This window comes from Electrophorus electricus, chromosome 2 (assembly GCF_013358815.1).
Source record: "Electrophorus electricus isolate fEleEle1 chromosome 2, fEleEle1.pri, whole genome shotgun sequence".
In the NCBI taxonomy this organism is placed as follows: domain Eukaryota; kingdom Metazoa; phylum Chordata; class Actinopteri; order Gymnotiformes; family Gymnotidae; genus Electrophorus; species Electrophorus electricus.
Genome location: NC_049536.1, coordinates 3006258 through 3027491, shown reverse-complemented (window position 1 = coordinate 3027491; position 21234 = coordinate 3006258). Strand labels below are relative to the sequence as shown.

Sequence of the window (21234 nt, the reverse complement as noted above, 5' to 3'; positions counted from 1 at the left end):
TTTGAGCATACAAAAAAAACCTAGAGCCAAGTAAACAGAGGGGCAAATGTGGGACAGCCACTGGCCATTTCTGTACACCGCACACGTCATGTGTACGTGTGTGTGTGTGTGTGTGTGTAAAAGAAGGATCAGTTGGAAGCACACTGGTTGAAAAGCAGGCGACAGGCGCCAGATGTGATGACCACAGAGGCCTAAACTAAAAATAGAGCAGTGTTCTCATCAGTGGAGAGAGAGAGAGAGAGAGAGACAGAGAGAGAGAGACAGAGAGAGAGTCAGTGTAGTGTGTTTGCAAACACGTGTGTGTTTGCAATAAAGCAGCATGCACGCCCCTCGGGAGCTTACCTCACCACCATCAGGGCACCAGTGTTTCTGTGTCATTGATCAGGCTGTGATGGACACGTGTTCCACAGACGGGGTTAGCAGACTCCCTCTGGAGAAATGAACTTAGTGTGTGCTCTCTGGGCTTTACACGAGTAATTCACTCTGGAGCATTCAGTACTTCTGTCTTAGTTTAACTTCACTAGTAATGAGGTACTAGCATCGCCACTTCAGGTGCTAGCGCCACTCCTGCAGTTTATGTAATTAACGTAGTTCAGCTTTTGCCATGTAGCGTGCACACACCTACAGTTGTGTAACAGATAGCTTTAATACAGTTGAGCCATATTTTTGTAGCGTAACGTGTAGCTCAGCTAATTATATTTGTAAAGAACACTGTCCAGCATTAATGACAAAGGCTTGTAAGCTTGCGTAACCGTAAAGCGCTTTTGTTTAATGACACGGATTCAGTCTTAAACTGTCACCACGCTGCCTAAAGATAAAATACAGAGGAAATCGATTTCAGCCATGGCGGGGTCTATACGTGCTGGGTGGGGAAGTGTCTGGCGGAGCACACACACACACACACACCACACACACACACACACACACACGTCACCAATGGAGAAAGAAGAAACAAACACCCCGTCGGCAGAAAAGGTGCAGCGGAATGACACAAACCTGCTTTGAGCTCTAAATTCTGCTGAAGTGCGAGGAGATGAAAGGAGCATGGAGAGAATGAAAAAGATGAGGGAAAGAAAGAGGGAGAAAGAGAAAGGGAGGAGACGGAGGAGAACAGGTCCGATTTCAACCTTTCACTCAGGCTCATCAAAGTGAAAGGCCGCTTTGAACTTTAATCATATATAATCTTCCATCATCGGTCCACATAATCCGTTCTTTCTTCTGTTAACTATTAACCAGGAGCAGAGGATCAGAGCGGGAGGATCTATTATAGTTCCACCACGCCTTGCATTAGACAACACACCGAGAACACGCAGGTCAGGCACCGAAGCCAAATACCTCCACATGAGACAGTACTGCAGAAGCAGAGTGCCAGAGCACGGGCACTGTGGCACAGTGCAGCAGACGTGCGCTGGTGCGCGCACACACACACACACACACACACACACACACACACACACACAGTGAGCTAAGTGACCAAGTAGACTTCAGCGCCTGCTGTCCAGGGACAAAAACAGAGGCAGATGGCAACGCGGTGGTGGAAATTAAAAACAGTCACCACATCTGTAGGGTGCATACACACAAACACACAGACACACACAAACAGCACACAGAAAACCCAGACACAAATACATGCATGCAAACACACAAACATACTGCAGCTCAGTGGAAGGCCCACCTGATTTAATTAAATCCCTTCTGAGCGAAGTGTGAAAGTGCCGAAGTGTGACCTCCTGTGTGTGCACAGTGGGAGTAGGTGTGTGTTCTCTGCGTGCGTTTGAGCTTGCAGGCATCTGTACTACACTGCTGAGCGCGAGAAAGAGGAGAGCAACACAGGAGGCGCGTTCCACCAGCAGCAGACAAAGGAACGTGCTTTACCAATCGGGTCTCGGCAGGCAGGAACACGCCGACCCCACTGGGGACAGCTGGGACACGCTCATGTGGAGCATCGTTGCGGCTTCTCTCCAGTCGGAGGAGCAACCGGCCGCGCCCATGGCAGACGTCAGCGCGGCCAAAAGAATTCTATCAGTGTTTGTGCCACAATCCATCACCTCACAGGACTAGAAACGCTAAAATTAAAATGTACACTTACAGCTGAAGATCTAATCCACTTAAACACCACTCAGATGGAGAGAAGATGGTGTGGGGACCATTCACTGCTGTGCGATCTTCAGAAGGACGGCTTTAGACATCCTTCAGGTTGTGCCATCGTCTGGAATTTAGTCCCCCTTTCCTGCTATGATGTTATCTTAGCTAGCGAGAATCATAGGATGGCCGTCCTTCATCTCTTCAGACTCAGACACGTGTGTGTGTGTGTGTGTGTGTGTGTGTGTGTGTGTGTGTGTGTGTGTGTATATGTGTGTGTGGATGGGACAAAGCTGGCTGGTACATTTGGGCAAGTTACAGCAGCAGTGTATAAACAGCTTCTTATCTTATCTAAACAACCGTTAGCGAAATAAAGCATACCAGCGGTTCCCCGATATAGAAAATGTTTACCGGCCTGTTGCTCGCGGTGTTTACCAGCCTTTCTGTTTATTAGCGAGCATCATGGCTCCTGCGCTAGCTCCTTGTGCTGCCGCTGGCCCGTCCACTGCAATGCGCCGCATCACCATTGCATAAACACACCAGCAGGGTCACTCCGAGTGCGTGTCAATACTGTACTCGTTGAGGTCACCACTGCGTCTGTGCGCGTGAGCACCCGAGAACTCACTAATCCCTTTTCTTGCGTGCACACGTACATAGCGGTTTAGGACCAAATCCTCTGCCCAGGACGGGCGAGACAAAAGCAGGCATAATGAATCCTTTCTTTGCACTGTCAGTCTCATTTATGGGGTACTTTTCTTTTCATCCCCCCCCCCCGAGCATAAAAACAGACGAGAAAAGAGGAGAAGAAAATATGCGAGATGGAATGAGTAGTGCAGAAGGCGTCCGAAGGTTTATAGCATATTTACATCTGGCAGAAACACCTATCTAGAGAGACGTACATATTTTATCAGCAAGATAGCACGTGCAATCCCTGGGAATTGAACCATTGACCTCAGTGTTACGAGCACCTGGCTCGACGAGGTGTGCTACAGGAATGCGCCGGGTGCGCAGGTGTTAGAGAGCACGGCCCAAACTGCAGGAGGCTGCAGAATAACAGCAGCGCCACGGCAGCACACGAACCCAGCCCGCAGGGGCTGCGGAGCTCGTAAAGCAGAGCCACCGTGGCAGGCAGGGCCTTCCATGTCAGGCCAGCGGAGAGGGCGAGGCGAGGCAAGGAGAACCTAAGGGTGAGGCTGTGCTCCATGGCAAGGTAATGGGTCACAACGCGGCCACCCTAAGGCGTGCTGCTGTGGGCAACAGCGGCACAGGGTCCTCGTCTGAGCCTGATCCAGAGCACTCACACACACACACACACACACACACACACACACACACACACACACACACACACACACTCACAGACACACACACGCGCATGCACACACACACACACACACACACTCGCGCGCGCTCCCCACATGGGCCTGGACCCGTTCTCCAGCATTACGTCAGCTTCACTTTAAGGCTCACATCAAAGCTGAGCAAGAGATGTTTGTCATCTGTGCAGCCTTAGTATGACAGTAATGAAATCCCCGTGTGTTGCTTCCCTTCACGAAGAGAGTTCGGCTTCGGCTGCTGGCTCGGGCCCTGGCCTTCCTCCCTCATGAGCAGGCTCGTGCTCACACAGCCAGGCTGGTTCAGTGTGGATAAAACCGGAACACCCCTCAAAAAAGGCCCACAGCTGGGAGCAAACAGGGGCCCCCACCGACGTTCACTGACCTCATTTTTATCTGCAGCTTCCAGCCTGCCTCACTCTATCCTACTGGCCCCTCACCTCTGGAAACGGCAGCTATCGCAATTCCCCCCTGCGGGACGTCTTAATCGGACACGCGAAACGCAGCAGGGGACACGCGCGGGGGGCCGTCTCGGATGTGGAGAGAGACGGAACAGACCGAGAGCGCAGCTTGGAGTGTTAAACATGACAAATTAAGAGAGGGAGAACCGCAGGCGCTTAGTCATCAGAAACATGAATGAATTATCACCACCGACTGGAAGCCCTAATCTCCAGAAGGGGGCACATCATCTAAGATTACGTAGGGGCCTGGTTCGCATCTTTCAAAAATTGGCCCAAATCCTGAGTGAAATGGCTTGGGTTTTTTTTCATTGATGACATATTTGGAGCAGGGAGGTTTTGAAAACCCTTAAGCTTCGTAGCAGGAGGTGCTGGCTGTGCGTTTTCTATAGACTTCATACAGCTTCACACATCCGAGTCGCCCACTGTGACGAAACACATCAGCATTTCCCGCATTCCTAATTACACCGCCATGGGCGTTTTCACCTGCTCGTAGAGTCACTTGAGATGGCAGGAGGTTGGGGTTCTGCACGGGGTGCTAGCAGACTGAATCTTCAGAGTGATCTATGCCAACAGTGAGCCCGGTGGTAAAATTATCTCTCTGGACTTCTCTGCCAATCAATTTCCATATTACCCACACTAATTCTAGTATTGTATCTCATATTAATTTCTAAATAAAAAAAAAACAAACAAACAAAAACTGACTTTTAGTAAAATAACTGCTGTCTCATCAGAGTTCAGAACTTTATAAACTTGCATGCAAACATTTCAAGTACTAGACCAGAGCAGTAGACCGAATAGTAGTATAGAATCTGCACCATTCAAGCATTCTAAGCATATACAATCTGATTAGATCATATATGTCTTCAACATTCATATTATTCAACATTGATTTTTTACTACAACATATTTCAGTTCCAATTTATTAATGCAGTGTATCTTCAGGGTAATTTCATTCATAACAGCAAAAGACAGACAGACAGACACACACACAGTACACATGACAATATGTCTGTCACACACTTTTATTATACGATCTGCCAGACTCCATGGTTGCAAACGCTGACGTCAATAATAACAGTAATGCAATCATGTTAATGTAATGTTGGTTAATGCAGGTCCTTTATACCATCCCTGGGAATGGTATATTGAAGAAGCACCAGCCTGGCTCTGTGTCAGACTGTATGGACAGTGACGTCCGGAGAGCCGTTAAAGCACTACCAGATCAAAGACTGACACCAGGCGCACTTCAGTTATCAAGACCTTGAAGCAGTCACCATTGTGTGAAGGCTGCATGTGCAAGAACTATGAGTGTAGAAAGCAACAGGGGAACGTGCTACAGTAACAGAAAGTAAGAAGCTTGTGTGCATCGAAGGAGTTACGTACTCCACGCAAATATAAAGAGAGAAAGACAAAGAGCGAAAGAAAGAGAGAAAATATACAAGTAATATCCGAAAGAGATGATGGAAACAGCTCCCTCTGTTGGTTAAAAGCAGACGCACATCAGAAAGACTGCGATGCGGTCACTCAGCTTGTCTTCAGCTGAGCAGAAGTTCATACCTGTGAGCAGAGACACTTTGTGGAACGTTCCATCCAACTTGCTCAGCAGAATGTGGACAAAGCCTTCTTTGGAGAGCTGACTGACATCTTTAGTGCTTTGGTCATACACCACCACCTCTTGTCTCCTGGTCAGATCCACCTGCAGGTGCACAAACACACACGCGCGCGCATTACAACAACGAACAAAGAACCTAAAAAAGAACACAGTACAACAAGCAGCACTAAAAAATAGCAAAACAAAACCCAGATTCCATGGCTACAAAGAGGTGACCTTCATTTATCCTTGTCTCTGTGGAAGCATTCTGTATATACTAATGCCGGTTTAATATCTAATGGGTAGGAGGATTATAGCAAATACATACAGATGTTTGACATTAAGCTTTATGCAATACTCTCAGAGACCCGAAGACGCTAGAGAAGAGACCCACACACCGAGCTTTTCCTCTCTCACCTAATTTAAAACACAATGCAAGGGACTGGCGTGGCTATCTCAGTGTGCGCAATAACTGTTATTTATGTGTTACACGCACAAGCAACCGTGCATGTAATGTGCTTGTGTGCACCACAGAGCGCACAGTGGTGCGGGAGTGTGAGCGCGAGCACCGAACTCTGTGTGTGGCTGTCTGGCTGCCTCCATGTTGTCAGGCAGTTTTTAAATCACGTGGCTATCAGCCCGAGCTGCTGCAGAGTGCTTCTGTACACCACTGGAGCCCCGGCACAGAACGAGAGAGACACACAGACAGACCGAAGGATGAAGGAAACAGGGCAGTATAGAAGGAGACAGGAGCAGAAGAAAGGATAGAGAAAGGAGTGATGAGCATGGAGAATATGGAAAGATGACAGAAACAGAAGAGAGAGACAGGTGATGGAGACAGAAGAGAGAGACGGACGGGTGATGGAGACGGACGGGTGATGGAGACGGAAGAGAGAGACGGACGGGTGATGGAGACGGAAGAGAGAGACGGACGGGTGATGGAGACAGACTATCATGACTGATTCACCGTTTTCTTTATTTAGAACACTTATTTGAATGTCTAGACAAGGCTGCTGCTTCAACATTGTCACCAGTGTTAAGATAAACAGGACATATCTACCTCAATGACACATTAATTCTCCATGCATCTAGTCACATTCACTCACAAATCAATCTGAGGGTGTGTCTGACAGTAAATAATAATTAAGTGAATGAGTGATTGTGTGTGTGCGTGCGTGTGTGTGTGTGTGTGTGTGTGTGTGTGTGTGCGTGCATGTGTGTGCTTACACAGCAGACTTATCAGCTGCAGACTGGCAGACTGCCCCTCAGGTGATGTCACCAGCCCAAGGTCAGACACAGGTGCCAAATTACCAAGCGGTTCCAGTCACAGCCAGACAGCCCCACAGAGAGCCACAGTCTGCATCCCAGTACAGAGCCACAGTCTGCATCCCAGTACAGAGCCACAGTCTGCATCCCAGTACAGAGCCACAGTCTGCATCCCAGTACAGAGCCACAGTCTGCATCCCAGTACAGAGCCACAGTCTGCATCCCAGTACACCCAATACAGAGCCACAGTCTGGTGGAACAGACCAAAAAGAGAGAAGCAGAACTGAATGGTAACTAACTATAGTGAACTATTTCCTCTGAGACTGTGAGTAATCCAAATCAAATCTTCCCCTGTGTTTGCTGCCATCACCAACCATCAGCTGATGACCACCGAACAAGGCGTTCCACATTTTAAGGGGATGAACGCTAAATGCAGCTGGTGACATCAGCTGGGGATTACGCCATCTCCCTGGGTTGGCCACCTGCTGGAGACTGGCTTACCAACCACCCAAAGCAGGCATCAATGAAAAAAAGAAGAATGGAACGAGCAATAACAACAAAAAGCTAAAAATTCATTCTGTGATGTACTGAAAAACCATCCCTTTTTAAATACTAAAAACAACCACCACTACCACCACCACTCATGCATGTCATAATAAAGCTCCTTATTTATGACTCAGGTCAACCCTTTGGTTTGCCCTCAAAGAGAGCAAGATGTAAGTAACATTACATTTACAGCATTTGGCAGACACTCTTATCTAGAGCCACTTACAAACGCACCTTAGCACTCATTAACCTCATGGAAGTGACATAACACTCAGCAATTCTTAGAGTTAACACAAAGTCCAGGCTAAGCCAAAACATCATTTCACATGTCATCCAAAAGCATCATGCATTGCTAACTGTCCTGCTCCCCTCTCCTGCTCCCCACGACATGCGAGCCAAATTCATTATTCACACACACACACACACACACACACACACACACACACACACACACACACACACACACACACACACACCAGCAAGGACAAGCTCACCTCAGCCAGGCCGCGGTCTCTGCCTCTCCCTGGCCATCAGATCTGACCATCACCTGTGTGGCGGGCCTTGGGAGCACAGCACACGCTGACCACCAACTCGCTGCTAAAGCCCAGCAGACACACAGCCGACAACCCACCAAGCAAAAAACCCCACAGAATTTTCGCCATTGGGAATTCTGCAATAGCACCAAAACTTTGAATTGTTTCACTGTGCAACTGAGGGAAGCTAGAAACTAGGGAAAAAAATGACTTGTTCGAACCACTTCTCAAAGTCCACTGTAGCTGGAAATAAAGGCTACGTTACACAGTGAGCTCCATACAGTAGGGGAATTGAATCAGGGGTCCTCAACTCCAGTCCTGCAGATGTCCAACACTGCAGCGGAGTTCCAACACACCTCGCTCCAGAATTCAGATGCCACAGCTCAGATCAGGGATGTACTACTGTGTAGGCCTGTAGCTCTCCAAGATCAAAAGATGAACTCATATTTACATTTCTCTACTGACATAGTGAACCCAACTGTGAGTGTAGTTCCGATATGCTTATTTTTAAATACACGCTAGATTATGGCTAAGTGAATATTACCAGCACATAATGGCTTCAAATGGTAGTACATGAGATATACAACTTGGGTTAATAAGTCATAGAAACCTGAATGAATATTTTCTGTAAACATCTGATTCAGGTTCAATCATGTCTCATGTAAACATTATGCTGTTAATGAACAACTAACTGCAGAAGACAACATGACTTCCACAAAAACAGCTTCAATAAAGAACCATTACAAATGCCTTTTTTTTCCCCAGAGCTATTCAACAGATCCAAGGTTAGCAACAAGACACATGTCATGTTAAGACTGTGCAGCTGCAGTGACATCAGCACCAACAAAAATGACAAAATTAGGTTTCAAATATTTCACTCGTCAGTTATGTGTCGGTGACGGCGCTAAGATGTACAGTCATGCGGATGGGCCTCCTGACACACAGCTCGGGCCTCCCCGAGCATGTCCGTTACATTAGCACTTAGTGCCGCTGCACCGAGAACGGGTCAGTGGATCTTAGCCAACAAAGCACGTGTCAAATCTCAACCTTCGAGACAGGAACGGCAGTCACTCACCACAGCTAGCAAGAGCTGCTTTTTTAATGTATTCATTTAGGTGTTCTATGGAGATCTGAGACAGGCTCACTACTGAAAGCCATTAAATGTCAAGGTGAGGCATTTGTAAAGCTGTTTCTGCATCATTTAAACAATAAATATATTTGGTTTCAGGTCCTCTAAGATAAAGGCAAGTTTTAATCTTGATAGCATGGATCAAACTAGGAGTTTTTGTTTTTGGTTTTTTTTTTACTCCAGTTAGTTCATAATGCATAGCATGTTAGGATTTAAACTGATTTCAGCCACTACGTGAATGGTTTTCTAAAGCATTTTCAGAGGAGAATATGCTCCACAGATGCCTCCTCCAGGATTCTTACAAACTCAGTCTAGGAATGCTGTTAATTTGTGGTTGCATACTGCATACCTGATTCAGTGTCATTAGGACATGGGAGGAGGCATTAATTATAAAACCATACTGCACTGTGTAAGGTACAATCCATCTCAGAGAGAAACACATTTTTGCTTCTGTTTACGATGCAGTAACAGGCATGAGATAGTTGCACACGTGTTCTTGAATCTCTACCTTAGGCTAAGGCCTTATCCTCTTAGCCTATAGCTGAGATTACATGCATTCCTGGCCAGCTTCTTGGTCTGGCCTCACCCTAGGCGACCACGAAGCCATCTGTCAATAACGACTCAATGGAACATTCGACAGCATGGATTAGCATAAGCCCAGAAATCGTCATAGTGAAGTGCTCATGTACAGGATGACTATGTGGTCTAGCCACTGTACTTAACACTGACACATTTACCAGGCATGCTAGGCCAACCCTGCAGTGCCTTCCACCAACGTAATATAGTGGACCAAACATGGTGGCAAGGGGGACCTTGCCATTGTGAACATACCACCAGTCAAGGTTATGCTCTCCTCCACTTCCTTCTTTTATTCATTCTCAAAAAGGACTACATCAGTAGCTTTTGGTTGCTGTGCTGTTGAGCGTAGGTCACTGCCCAGGTCCATACTAAGAGTCTCAAAAAGTGGAAGATGTTGTTCTGTAGCCTGGGCTGACTGTATAGACACACTGCATGTGTCTAGTCTGTGCTTTAAAAATGGCTACACAAAAGAGGATGATGTCTCGCTTAGCCAATAATAAAGAGGCTCTAGTGTCCAACCTGGCCCACCTCCCCCTAAACACCCAGCGAGTTTCAGCTTTCTCTACACGTTGTATTAACCCCAGCCATCGTCCTCTTTACTGAGGAAGAGAACACAAACCAGGCAGCCCTAGGGCATGACTAGAGAGATAAAAGGGTGAGCAGACAGCGGAGGGCGAACGGCCCCGGTGAGCAGTACCTCTTGTCTTTTCGGGTCTGCCAATGAACCAGGCCCAAGGAAGCAGTCTGCTCCACTTTGGGAACCAAAACAGCAAACAAAAGCACAGCGCTGGCATGCGGCAGCCACACACTGGGCCCAAGCCACTGAAAGAGTCTGTTCGACATTAGCTCCTAGAGGTTCTCTTAGCCAATTAACTGTGAGAGGTTCTGCAATGACAGTGCAAAATCTGGATCAGAGGAAGAAGTGGTGAAGAATGGCAAGCAATTAAAAAAATGCACCACGGATAAATCAGGTTTGGTTGAGCCCCCATACTGAAATCACGAGCTAAATGTTCTGTTTTCTTCCCATGCTCTGTGTTCATGAGCAAATGGAGACACCTGAACCTGGTGCATGATGAAGTGAAGCAAGAGGAACTGCAAAAGGAACATGAGCAGCCGAGAAGCACAAGGTAGAGTGCACGCCCAGCAAAGCGCATTCAAGCATGAAATTCAATATGAGGAACTAGACAAATTTGGTTTTGAACAACTCATCAAAATAGCAAGGTCACAGCTGCACCATCCTACTAGGTCAGTGTAACACCCAGAATGAAGTTATGAGTCATACACCACATTAATATCACTAATGATATCCACTGGTATTGATATACATAATAATCCATTAATCAGCTGAATTTCCCCATCACTAAGAGTATTACATGTGGATGATGCCAAGGCTTTGCCTGAGCAGGTTTGCTTGAAAAAGAAAGCAGATCTGCTCATCATCTTTGTGAACTTATCACAGCCGTGTTGGGACGCATGCATGTCAAAACCATTTCTGCTTGGGTTTTCCCCAGATATGTTCCCTCAGTTTCACTAAGCATCTAAAAATGATAAAGTCTTTGCATACTAGCTCGTCTGGATGGGAAAAAATGAAGTCATATTCAATGTTATATTCAATGCAGATGTCATGGAACGTGCAAGGATCCAATTTCTGCGCGATTGGTAAGCAATAAACCTACAGTGGTACTCCAAATATAGAACACTGGGAGGATCAAGAACAGTGTCTAGGCCACTGACTAGAATCAAACCACAGGACAGCAATGATGTCCACTCCTCAAATCTCCTATAACGTCTCAATCTGCTTGTTGACAACTAGGATTAAATCCAAAACCTTTTTTACGAATAAGAGAGTCAAATACTGCAGATGCACAGGAATTTGGCTGTCTTTTATTAGGTGCTAAGACTTGGGCTATCAAACAGGTTTTCAAAAGTAACCATTAATTAGTTACACTGCAATGTGACGAGGTCATTTCATCCATGGAGGACCTATAGGACACGTGAAGTGTCCTCTTCAAAGGGAACAGCTGGCTTTGTTCGGAGTCCCTTTAAATTTCAGCCCCCTGCTCTTCTCAGAGTTTACATGGTGCCATACCTTGACCTTCCCGTTGGGCTGCAGGAGCTCAATGACAGACACCTTGTCCTGCTGTAGTCTCCTCTTCACCAGCTTGGAACAGCAGACGTTGACGGCACCGTGCACATGCGAGGCATTGTACTCAGAGAACGTGCGGCTGTCGATAACGAGCAGGCGGCCGGCGCCGCGCTGGAGCAACCCGGCCAGACGCTTGATGTCCATCGCGCTGTGTCGACTCTTCTCGCCCGCCATGGAGGTTCCTCTGGAGCCTCCAGAGAAGATGGGGCTCGCTCACCGAGAGGGACACCGGAGTCGGGGCGCGTGCTGGCAGGGGCGAGGGGGTGGTGGTGGTGGTCAGATCACCGGAGTAGCACGGGGAGAAACTTCATAGCTGCCATGCTGCCTGAGGGAACAGAAAGGAGTAGTTTAGGAATGACACTAAAGCATGACTTCAGATCATTCTTCAGGACTTATTAACCATAACTCAGCAAGAAAAAAACAAACAAAAAAAACATCCATCACATTAAATTCTTTAGAAAGACGACTGTTCTCTTCCCCCACTCGTCATCAAATAGCATGCAGTACAATTTACAAGGGCGCTTATTGTCAAAGGAGAGAGTTCCAAATGAAACACCACCACCAGCTAGCATTATGTTAAGCTATGGAGGAGTGTGTGTGATGTTTGTTGTCGGATTTAGAAAGGGCTTTTGTTTGCCTGCTTGTGAAATAAGAACCAGGCGAGGTGGCCTAAAATTAAGCTCAGGGAATTTCGAACCTGGCACACTCCCTGATGGGCAGGGCACGCACGACACACAGAGCCTCTAAAGCTTCAATCAGTTTGTCAAGAGACTCCACTCATCTCAGCTCACCTATCAACTACCACCTATTAGCTGATCCCGCCCACACAAACTAGATTTGTTTAGGCTAGTACAGGCTGACACGTAACTGCATGTTAAACATATGATGTCTTAAGATCCTAATTAAGATTAGGTCTCGACAGTCAACTCCACATGGCTCCACATTGTTTGTGACTTAATCTGTCTTTTTGCCACGGCGATAAAGTGGACATCCACCGCAAAGCCATAGGTGTAGGCATACGGCACGGTCAGGCTGACCACTTTAAAAGGGCTAGTAGCGTTTCCTGGAGGGAGCTGCACCAGTCTCCTCACCACTCAGGCACCCAGATAAAGACGGCCGACGAGGGCAATAAGAGAGACAAGTGCACTTATGCAGTGCATACAGAAGCGCTCTGATAACAATTTTCTAGAAAGAGGGTAAAAGAGCATTTTTAATTCACCTAAGAGACATTTGGATATGATGTGCAAATTTTTGAATGAAGTAAGCAAACAATGAGAGACAAAAGTGCCCCATAGGTGGGCTTCACTCCGGCGTGTTTGTCTGCCCTGTTTTCCACAACTCTCATCTAACACGGTCATAAAAAATACATGCCTTTGGCTCGGTCTTTCCTTCCCCCCGTCCTCATGGAGACTCCAGTGAAAGTAAAGATAGATGAGCTTTCTCACGCGCTTAGCAGAACTCACCAAAGCGTATCCATGCCATGCACACCACATGCTAAAGACCAGCTGGAACTGGAAGATTCAGGAAGCTGGAACCTCTTTAGACTTCCTTATGTGGATGATGTTTCCAAGAAATAGCAAAAATATGGTTCGTCACTCCCAGCACTAAAGCGCAGAGCATGTCCCTTTGCTGGGTCTGGATAGGGAGACCCAGGGGTTAGGGAAGGTGGCCCAGGGGTTAAGGTAGGGTGGCCCAGGGGTTAAGGTAGGGTGGGCAGGCATGCTGGACAAATAAAAGCACTCCTGCGTGATTGGGCTTCTGGCTAAAAAAAAAAAAAAGGTTAAGGACCAGGTTGGCAGCTTTCACAACAGCTCAGAATGTCCACCATGCAGATATCTCCCTCTGACTCTCTCTGACTTACTGCCCCCCCCCCCCCCCAATCCCTCTTACTCTCTGCAGAGAGGAAGGGAGGGGTGATGGGATGATATTACTGCAAGAAAACCTGCAGTACCATGCAGTGAGTGTTTGTGTGTATGGAGAGAGAGAGAGAGAGAGAGAGAGAGAGAGAGAGAGAGCGCGAGAGAGAGAGAGAGAGAGAGAGAGAGAGATTTCTTGCACAGAGGTACTATGCACACAAAACATCAAACATTATGCAGACCAAAAGCACATATCTCCCTCCCCATACGCACAGAACACAAATAAGCACAAACAATAAAATTACTTATAAAATAAAAACAACATTAAGAAGAAGAAGAAGAATAAAGATGACAACGATGATAAATCACAACAGCACAGCTAAAAATAGAAAGAGCTTGCATTTCTCTGTTCAATCTCAGTACTTTACCTTCAGCATAACTCAGCATCCTACGTGCGAAAAACACCCCACACCACACCCTGGCCGAACAGGTCACTTTTACTGTAATACCTGCCTCAGCACCTAATAAACAAACCCCATGCTGGGTGGCTACCAACCCGATCTGCTCGCTCCCGATCTGCGACAGCACAGAGCAGAACTGCCTAGTAACCAAGCTCGCGCAAAGAGCATCACCAACACGGGCGCGTGCACTGCGATGACGAAAGTAACCACCCCCCCCGCACTGACAAGCCGTCTGCAGAAACACACCAGCCACGCACACACATCCGTTATTCAGACACAACGCGACGCTCGCTGGTACACGCCGATCTGCTGGGGAGCGGACCGTACTCCTGAGTCTCCTGCCTCTCTGTGCAGGCAGCGTGCATTCGCACGCTGGCTGCCAGCCAGCTCAAGCACGGCCAGGCTCCTCACTCGACCTGAGAGGGGCGCTGTGGAGCCTCTCGCCCCACGAATGGACTGCTGGAAAGAGACCGCCGGAGCAGCCTGGGGGACAGGAGCAGGTACAGCAGGTCGGGAGCTCCTGGATGGGCTATGCGCTGCAGTTGGAGTCAAGCTTCCATATCCAGGCTCACTCTCACTCTGGTTGCAGCCACACTTAAATAGCTTTCAATCAAATATTGGATGGTGGCTATGAACAAATGTCCTTTATCCATCGTTCGTCATCTGCTAGCCCTGTTTAGCAGAGGAACATGCTATTAAGAAGTAACGCCAATGTTCAGCACTTATTATGCATTTATCCACATTTGTTAAATGCAGACAATGATGAACAGACTGGCTGAGATTGTGGTTGTTATGGAAACACAGAACTCTAAAGAATCACTGGGAATATACAGAAGTTGCAGGTTACTTGGGCATCGTGAATAGCAACAAAATTCCCAGAGCGCTTGGTTTATGATTTTTTTTTATTGAAACTTTAGCAGTGACTCATAAATTGCACACAATACAGGGTTGTAACCAGAATCAAAATTTGTGATGTCCACATTTTAGAAATGTGGCTTGCTCAAATGAATAAATGTATGAAGAAATTGCCAAATTGATTTCTTATTGCATTTGATTTGGAAACTTTCTATCTTCTTTTCTGATGTCCCAGACTTGTGTTGAGGTGTTGATAAAGCTTGTTTAGAAACAGGAGAATCAGCACAAACCTCACATTAATGTTCATGGCTATTAGCACTGACTAATGTCTCTTACAGTTCAGTGTATGACTAAGTAGGCTATTTTAATGAAAATAAATGTTAGAAGCCAAGATGCAAGTTCTAGTTTATGCTACACTCCTCCACATTGTCTGAAGGTTGCTGTTTCCATGCCGAATTTCCTAATTAGAGGTGTGTGTGTGTGTGTGTGGGGGGGGGGGGGGGGGGGGGGGGTTGCCTTCCAAAACTAATGATGTCTGGACTACTGATTAAGAATGTAACATTACTTACAGACTTACTATGTATTTTGTAATGTTTGCTACTTCCTGACCAAGCAAACTGCATTTAGAGTCCACTCCCTCAGTTCAAACCATCATTATTATAATAAATTGCCCTCAGATCATTGTGTAAAGGCAGCGAGCAATGGCACGCGATGACACACGGCTGTTCTGCACTTCTTCACACTGACCAAAGTCCAATTCCTTACTGAACTGAGGCAGGCAGCAGTAGTAGCTGTTGTGATTAACACGGTCAACATATTACATGATTCTGTGGTGTTGTGGATTTGATTCTGCCACTGGTGACTCTGGGCCTGCCTTATGAGCACTGCATCACCGTGCTCCATGAACATGATTGCTACACCACGCCAGGGTGAGTTTATGCAGCAAGTACAGGACAAAACAAGGCAGAAGAAATATGCAGGCTAAACAGCTTGTTAGATTTGTGCAATATATTGTTTTTCACTTATCACAAAATGGGGATATGCAAGAAGAAATCATGCATGCAAACACATACTCAACTCACACAGAAAAGCTCCAATTTGCTCAATATAATATTTAGGCTGCGTTTTTATGTGAAAGCTTTAAGCTCTGTGCTGTGTGTCATTTCACGTCAAACCAAGTAATTTCACAATCACAACATGAAGCAATACAGCCACAATGTAATATTCTGTTGACATTCTAGACACTCCCTACCACACACACACGCACAAACGCATGCGCACAAACCCCTCCACCACCATTTAAAAGCATGTAAGCCAAGAACCAATTCCTTAGCTCAGTCTTTGAATGTCCCAAGACAACATTAGCACCCTGGACAAGAGCACAGTGAGTCCTAACATGCACAGAGACTGACAGTTTATGAGCCAAATGTGGCTGTTTATTTAGGCTTGTTTTACTGTGAAACAGAAGACTCCATGTGGGAAAATAACATATCTCTACTCTCCTGTGGATATCAGTAAATAAGTGTCCCCTTGAAGTTCAGATAGTGTAGCCCCAAAGGACAAACTAATTAAATGTGACTTCAATGTGAAGTCCATGCAGTGGTGGATGGATGGGGAATACTGGGAATACAAATATAGCACTGACATGATCATATGACCCTCAAATCCAGCTTCTACCAGCACAGCAGGTCAAACCCAGAGTAGCATAGGTTCTGTTTTCTAATATAGTTTGGGCCGAGTATTAGATTGGACTGTAAACTTGCATGTTACATACAATTAAGGTTTAATGAAAGCAACTTTTTGAGGCACGGATCAGCACAGAGTGCAAACACTAATAAAGTAAGGCGCTGTCATGGAACCTTCTGATTAAAGACGGAGGACATAAATGGTACAGCAGCAGATATCCTGTTAGTAACTCGCAGTGAGATGAAGATATCCATTTTCATAAAGATCTCTCCTCTGCATGGTGTAATTATGTCCATCCTTTGGCTTACCCAAGACAGAGCGGATGAAAGCGTGCATACAGAAAATGCATCTAGCAAAACAACTAAGAACGGTAGTGATAAAAAGACCAGAGGTGCCATAGGCTAAAATAACAACAGGCCTTCCGCCAAAATTACGCACCAGTGGCGGAATGCGACAGAGTACAAAACTGTCAATTTGCCATTGTTGGCCAGAGCTCCCCCATCCAATTTCGTTGACCGCAAAACACATTCAGATGGCGCTGCACCACCGTTCGTCCTGTGCTTGTCATTCGTCATTGTGCAAGAGCACTAATCCCAATGCGTTTTTATCAAACCATGCATCCGTACGTACCAGACAATCACCAGTGTCCATGGAACCAGTCTGTCCAGCTCGTCTCCATGCAGACACCGCGCTCCGACGGGAATAAACGTCAGTGTTTACTAATCATGGGTCTGGGCGCTGGTGGACTCGTGGACCGATGAGTTTACACTGATGTCAACGCGCACTCAACAGGCGAATAAAAAAACGACATTATCGACACGGAAAATAATTTATTCCATTGCATCGTACTTGGGCCGACGACCTAAGGCTGTGGTTGAAAATAAAATCTGCATTTACAAGATATTAAATCAGCCAAGAAAACAGAAGCTGCACTTGGACACTAAAAATGAACCAAAGGATGAGGTCATGGTTCAGGAGAAGGAGGGGGGGGATGTGGTTGACGTCACTTTCAGCCAATAGGAGTCGGCGGCTCAAGGGCTGGCTGACGTCAGCCCTCTGATCCGCGGATTAAAGGGACACAGTGATTTGAAGGAGGATGCGCGGATAATCGTGGTCGTGTCGCTCTCGCAGGAGACGCACTGCACAGCGCTGTTATGGCCAGGTTCTGGATAGTGGACACCATAGACGGATCGGAGGCAGACTGGCAAAAACGCCATGTGTTGCTCAACGATATTTTTGAAGCATAAACTGTACGTCTTTTATTCACAAATTCACAAGTCTTTGTGTTATGTAGTAAGTACTGGCTCAACTGAATGTCCGACAGCGCTGTCATGCGGTTGGCGGTAGAAAAAAACGAAAACAAGCCAGCGTGGTTTCGGTGGTTTCTCTCTCTCTCTCACACTCACACTCACTCACACGTCTCCATCTACCGGTTTTGAAAGAAAGTACATTCCTTTTACAGTCCTCTTCCTGTTACACAAGTTGTACTGAACAAGAAAAAAATGTAAAAAATAAATACAATGAAGCAAACAGAGCATAGAGCTCATATAAGCTTATAATATTTCTTGTCAACATTATTATTGGTGGTAGTGCAGTAACAACAATAATGGCAATAGTAACAATGGTGATTATTGTATTTCTAAAATCTTTATTTGTAGCTCTTAAAAATCGAGTATTTAACAGAGATTTGAATTAACATGAACAGTTAATTAACTAATTAATGGAAAAACAAATGCAGTAAGGATATACAAAACATTTTAACAAGTGAAAACCTAATTTAAAAAGACAAACAAAACATTTGCACACTGACAGAATTGTTTTTCATTGTTCTAAAGGCATTTTAATCTGTCTTAAATGTATTTGTAAGACAAATATTAATAGTGAAAGTTGATAGCCTATGCCTGAACTGATTTCCAAAATAAGCAATATATAAAATTGAAAATAATAATAATTATATCAATTAATTTTAAATGCCTCCTCAGCAAAAATCTTTCATTCAGAATTTTAGTCCCTCACCCTACAGGTACTCAGCACAGATGTAAGTTCTCAAGACATCTTAGGTAGCTTTTTTAGAGACATTGTAAGTGGCTACCTTATTGTTCTGGAATGGTTTGTGGAACATAAAGAGTTCAAGGTGTTGGCTTGGTCTCCAAATACCCCAGATCTCAACTGGATTGAGCATCTGTGGAATGTGCTGGTGGGGGGGGATCAGATCAACGGTGACCCCACTTTACAAGCTGCAGGATTTATAGGATCTGCTGCTAACGTCTTGGTGTCAGATATCATAGGATACCTTCAGAGGTCTTGTGGATTCTATGCCTTGGCAGGTCATGTACATTTATGGCATTTAGAAGATGCTCTTATCCAGAGCGACTTAGAAAAGTGCTTTTCCTCATAGAACACATCCTAGTACAGTACAGTAGGTTAGAGTCTAAGATACCAGTGAACTAGAATACTGTAGAATACAGGGATCACTGCTGATGCCTAGAAGTGCAAAATACATAAGGTCTCTCTTAAACAATGATAAGTGTAATTAAAAAACTCTAGCACTCATTGTTTAACAACATCAGTGTAATAAACAATACCCTACAATAAGTACTAATTTAGTCAGTCAGTATGGGAGCAGAGTTAGTTGTCCTTTAAATATTCTGCAAATAGATGGGTCTTCAGTCTGGGTTTGAAGACTGCAAGGGTCTCTGCTGTCTGGACAGCAAGTGATAGTTCATTCTATAGGTCAGAGCTATTTACTTGCAAAGTGGGATATATACAGCATATAGTATCATTGTCTCAGTGTCTTATACTAGAGAGGTTTAGTATTAGTGTCATAGTGTCTTAGGATAAGACACTAAGAAAGCCTATAATTCAAAGCCCCACACACGGATCCTGGAATGCTTGAGACTATATATCATCAACAGGACTCCAAGAGTCTTCATTAAGAACTCAGCGCAGCCGTGTGGCACTAGTCACCATCAAGTGTGGGATTTACCAAGGAGATGCCCTGTCCCCACTGCTGTTCTGCACCCGCCTGAACCCCCTCGCTGAGATCATCACCAAGAGTCACTACGGATACTGGCTACAGTGTGGAGCAACAGTCAGCCACCTCCTGTACATGGATGACATCAAGCTGTATGCCAGATTTGAACAAAACACAGAGAGGGAAGGTGGCCAGAACTGAGGGGATCATACTACCAGAAGGTAACATAGCAGATGTTGAGGACATCTACAAGTATCTTGGAATCCCACAGGCAAATGGGAATTATGAGGAGGCCACAAGGAAAGCAGCTACAGCCAAATACCTACAAAGACTGAGGCCAATCCTGAGAAGTCAACAGAATGGGACGAACAAGATCTGGGCAACACCTACGCTCTACCAGTCATCAGACACCCCGCTGGCATAATAAGGTAGCCTAAGGAGTAGGCAGAAGTCACTGACATTAAGACAAGGAAACTCCTCACAATGCATGGAGGGTTTCACCCCAAATCCAGCACTGTGAGAGTGTACACTAAGCAGTGAGCATCAGAGCCATTATTCAGAATAAACAACTAAGCTCAATAAGCTCTGAATACAGTAGAGGCTGGGATCTATCAAACCAGGCATGAACCCAGATGCCAAGATGCCCCTGAGACGGTCTGGCACATAACAACAGGATGCAAGACGCTAGCAGGCAGAACATACATGGAATGCCATAACCAAGTGGCTGGCATAGTATACAGAAACATTTGTGCTGAGTACAGGCTGGAAGTTTCAAGATCATAGGGGGATACTCTCCCAAATGTGTTAGAGATCCCGTGGGACTTCCAGGTACAGACAGCCGTAGCGATACCTCTAGCAATCCCAAGAGATAGCAACATCAGGAGCAAGGAACACGAAAATCTCGAGAAATACCAAGCGCTGAGAGAAGAGCTGGAAAAGATGTGGAAGGTGAAGGCAACATAGGTTGTAATCGGAACACTAGGGGCTTTGACCCCCAAAGTGGGAGATTGGCTCCAGCAGATCCCAGGTAAATAAAATACACAGCCACCTAAAATACTTTTCTATCAGTCTTGAAGACATTCTGACATATGCAGAGTTCTTTTATGGTGAGGAACTAAAGTTCTGAAAAAAAACTCTTTACTGAGGGTGCATCTAAAATTGTGGGTGTATGTCTGTGTGTGTTTTGAAAATGAATTCATATATAGGCTATATTTAGGCTCATATTTAGAAACAAATTATGGATAATCCATTAGATTAATGTAAGAAAAATTCCCTATTTTCCTTAAACTATCCACCTGGTCCCACCGTATGCCTCGCATGGTCTGGTTTTCCTTCTTCAGGGCCCTGGGGCATGTTCCTCATTGTCCGAGACGCCCAGACACAGGGAGGTTTGGATCCAAGTGCTGAAGGCTTTATTGTGATCACAATACAGGTAGGGGCTGTATGAGGTGTGAATAGAATCGGAGACAGTAACCAGATCATGATGCAGGGAGTAGTCAACCCAAAACAGGGTCAGAACCGGTAGGCAGAGTCCAGAGAGAGCCGAAGGGCTAGCAGCAAGTCGTAGTCTGGGGAGGAAGCAGACGTCCGTAGACAGAAGAATCAACAGGGGAAGAAAACGCTTGGTATGAATACCGGGATGGCAATACTTCGCAAATTGGTATGGGAGAACGGGAATCTTAAAAAGGGAACAGAGAGAAACACTGGTGTAGCCCGGGAGTGGTAAAACTAGTGG

At 45.8% G+C, this 21234-nt stretch overlaps 1 protein-coding gene across 2 annotated transcripts in view; it reads right to left on the bottom strand.

Moving 5' to 3' along the window:
• Window positions 1-17488, bottom strand: part of dusp8a (dual specificity phosphatase 8a) — a 32972-nt gene extending 15484 nt beyond the window's left edge. Inside the window, exons 1-3 of one of the 2 annotated variants that reach the window (XM_027015200.2) lie at window positions 17156-17488; window positions 11611-11992; window positions 5435-5573 (exon numbers count right to left, since the gene is read on the bottom strand). In XM_027015200.2, coding sequence (XP_026871001.2) covers window positions 5435-5573; window positions 11611-11841 — 370 coding nt within the window. In that variant the 5' untranslated portion in view covers window positions 11842-11992; window positions 17156-17488. Of the gene's footprint in view, window positions 1-5434; window positions 5574-11610; window positions 11993-13951; window positions 15030-17155 lie in introns of those variants that run through there. The other variant, XM_027015201.2, reaches the window with a different exon arrangement.
• Between the last annotated feature and the right edge of the window lie 3746 nt (window positions 17489-21234).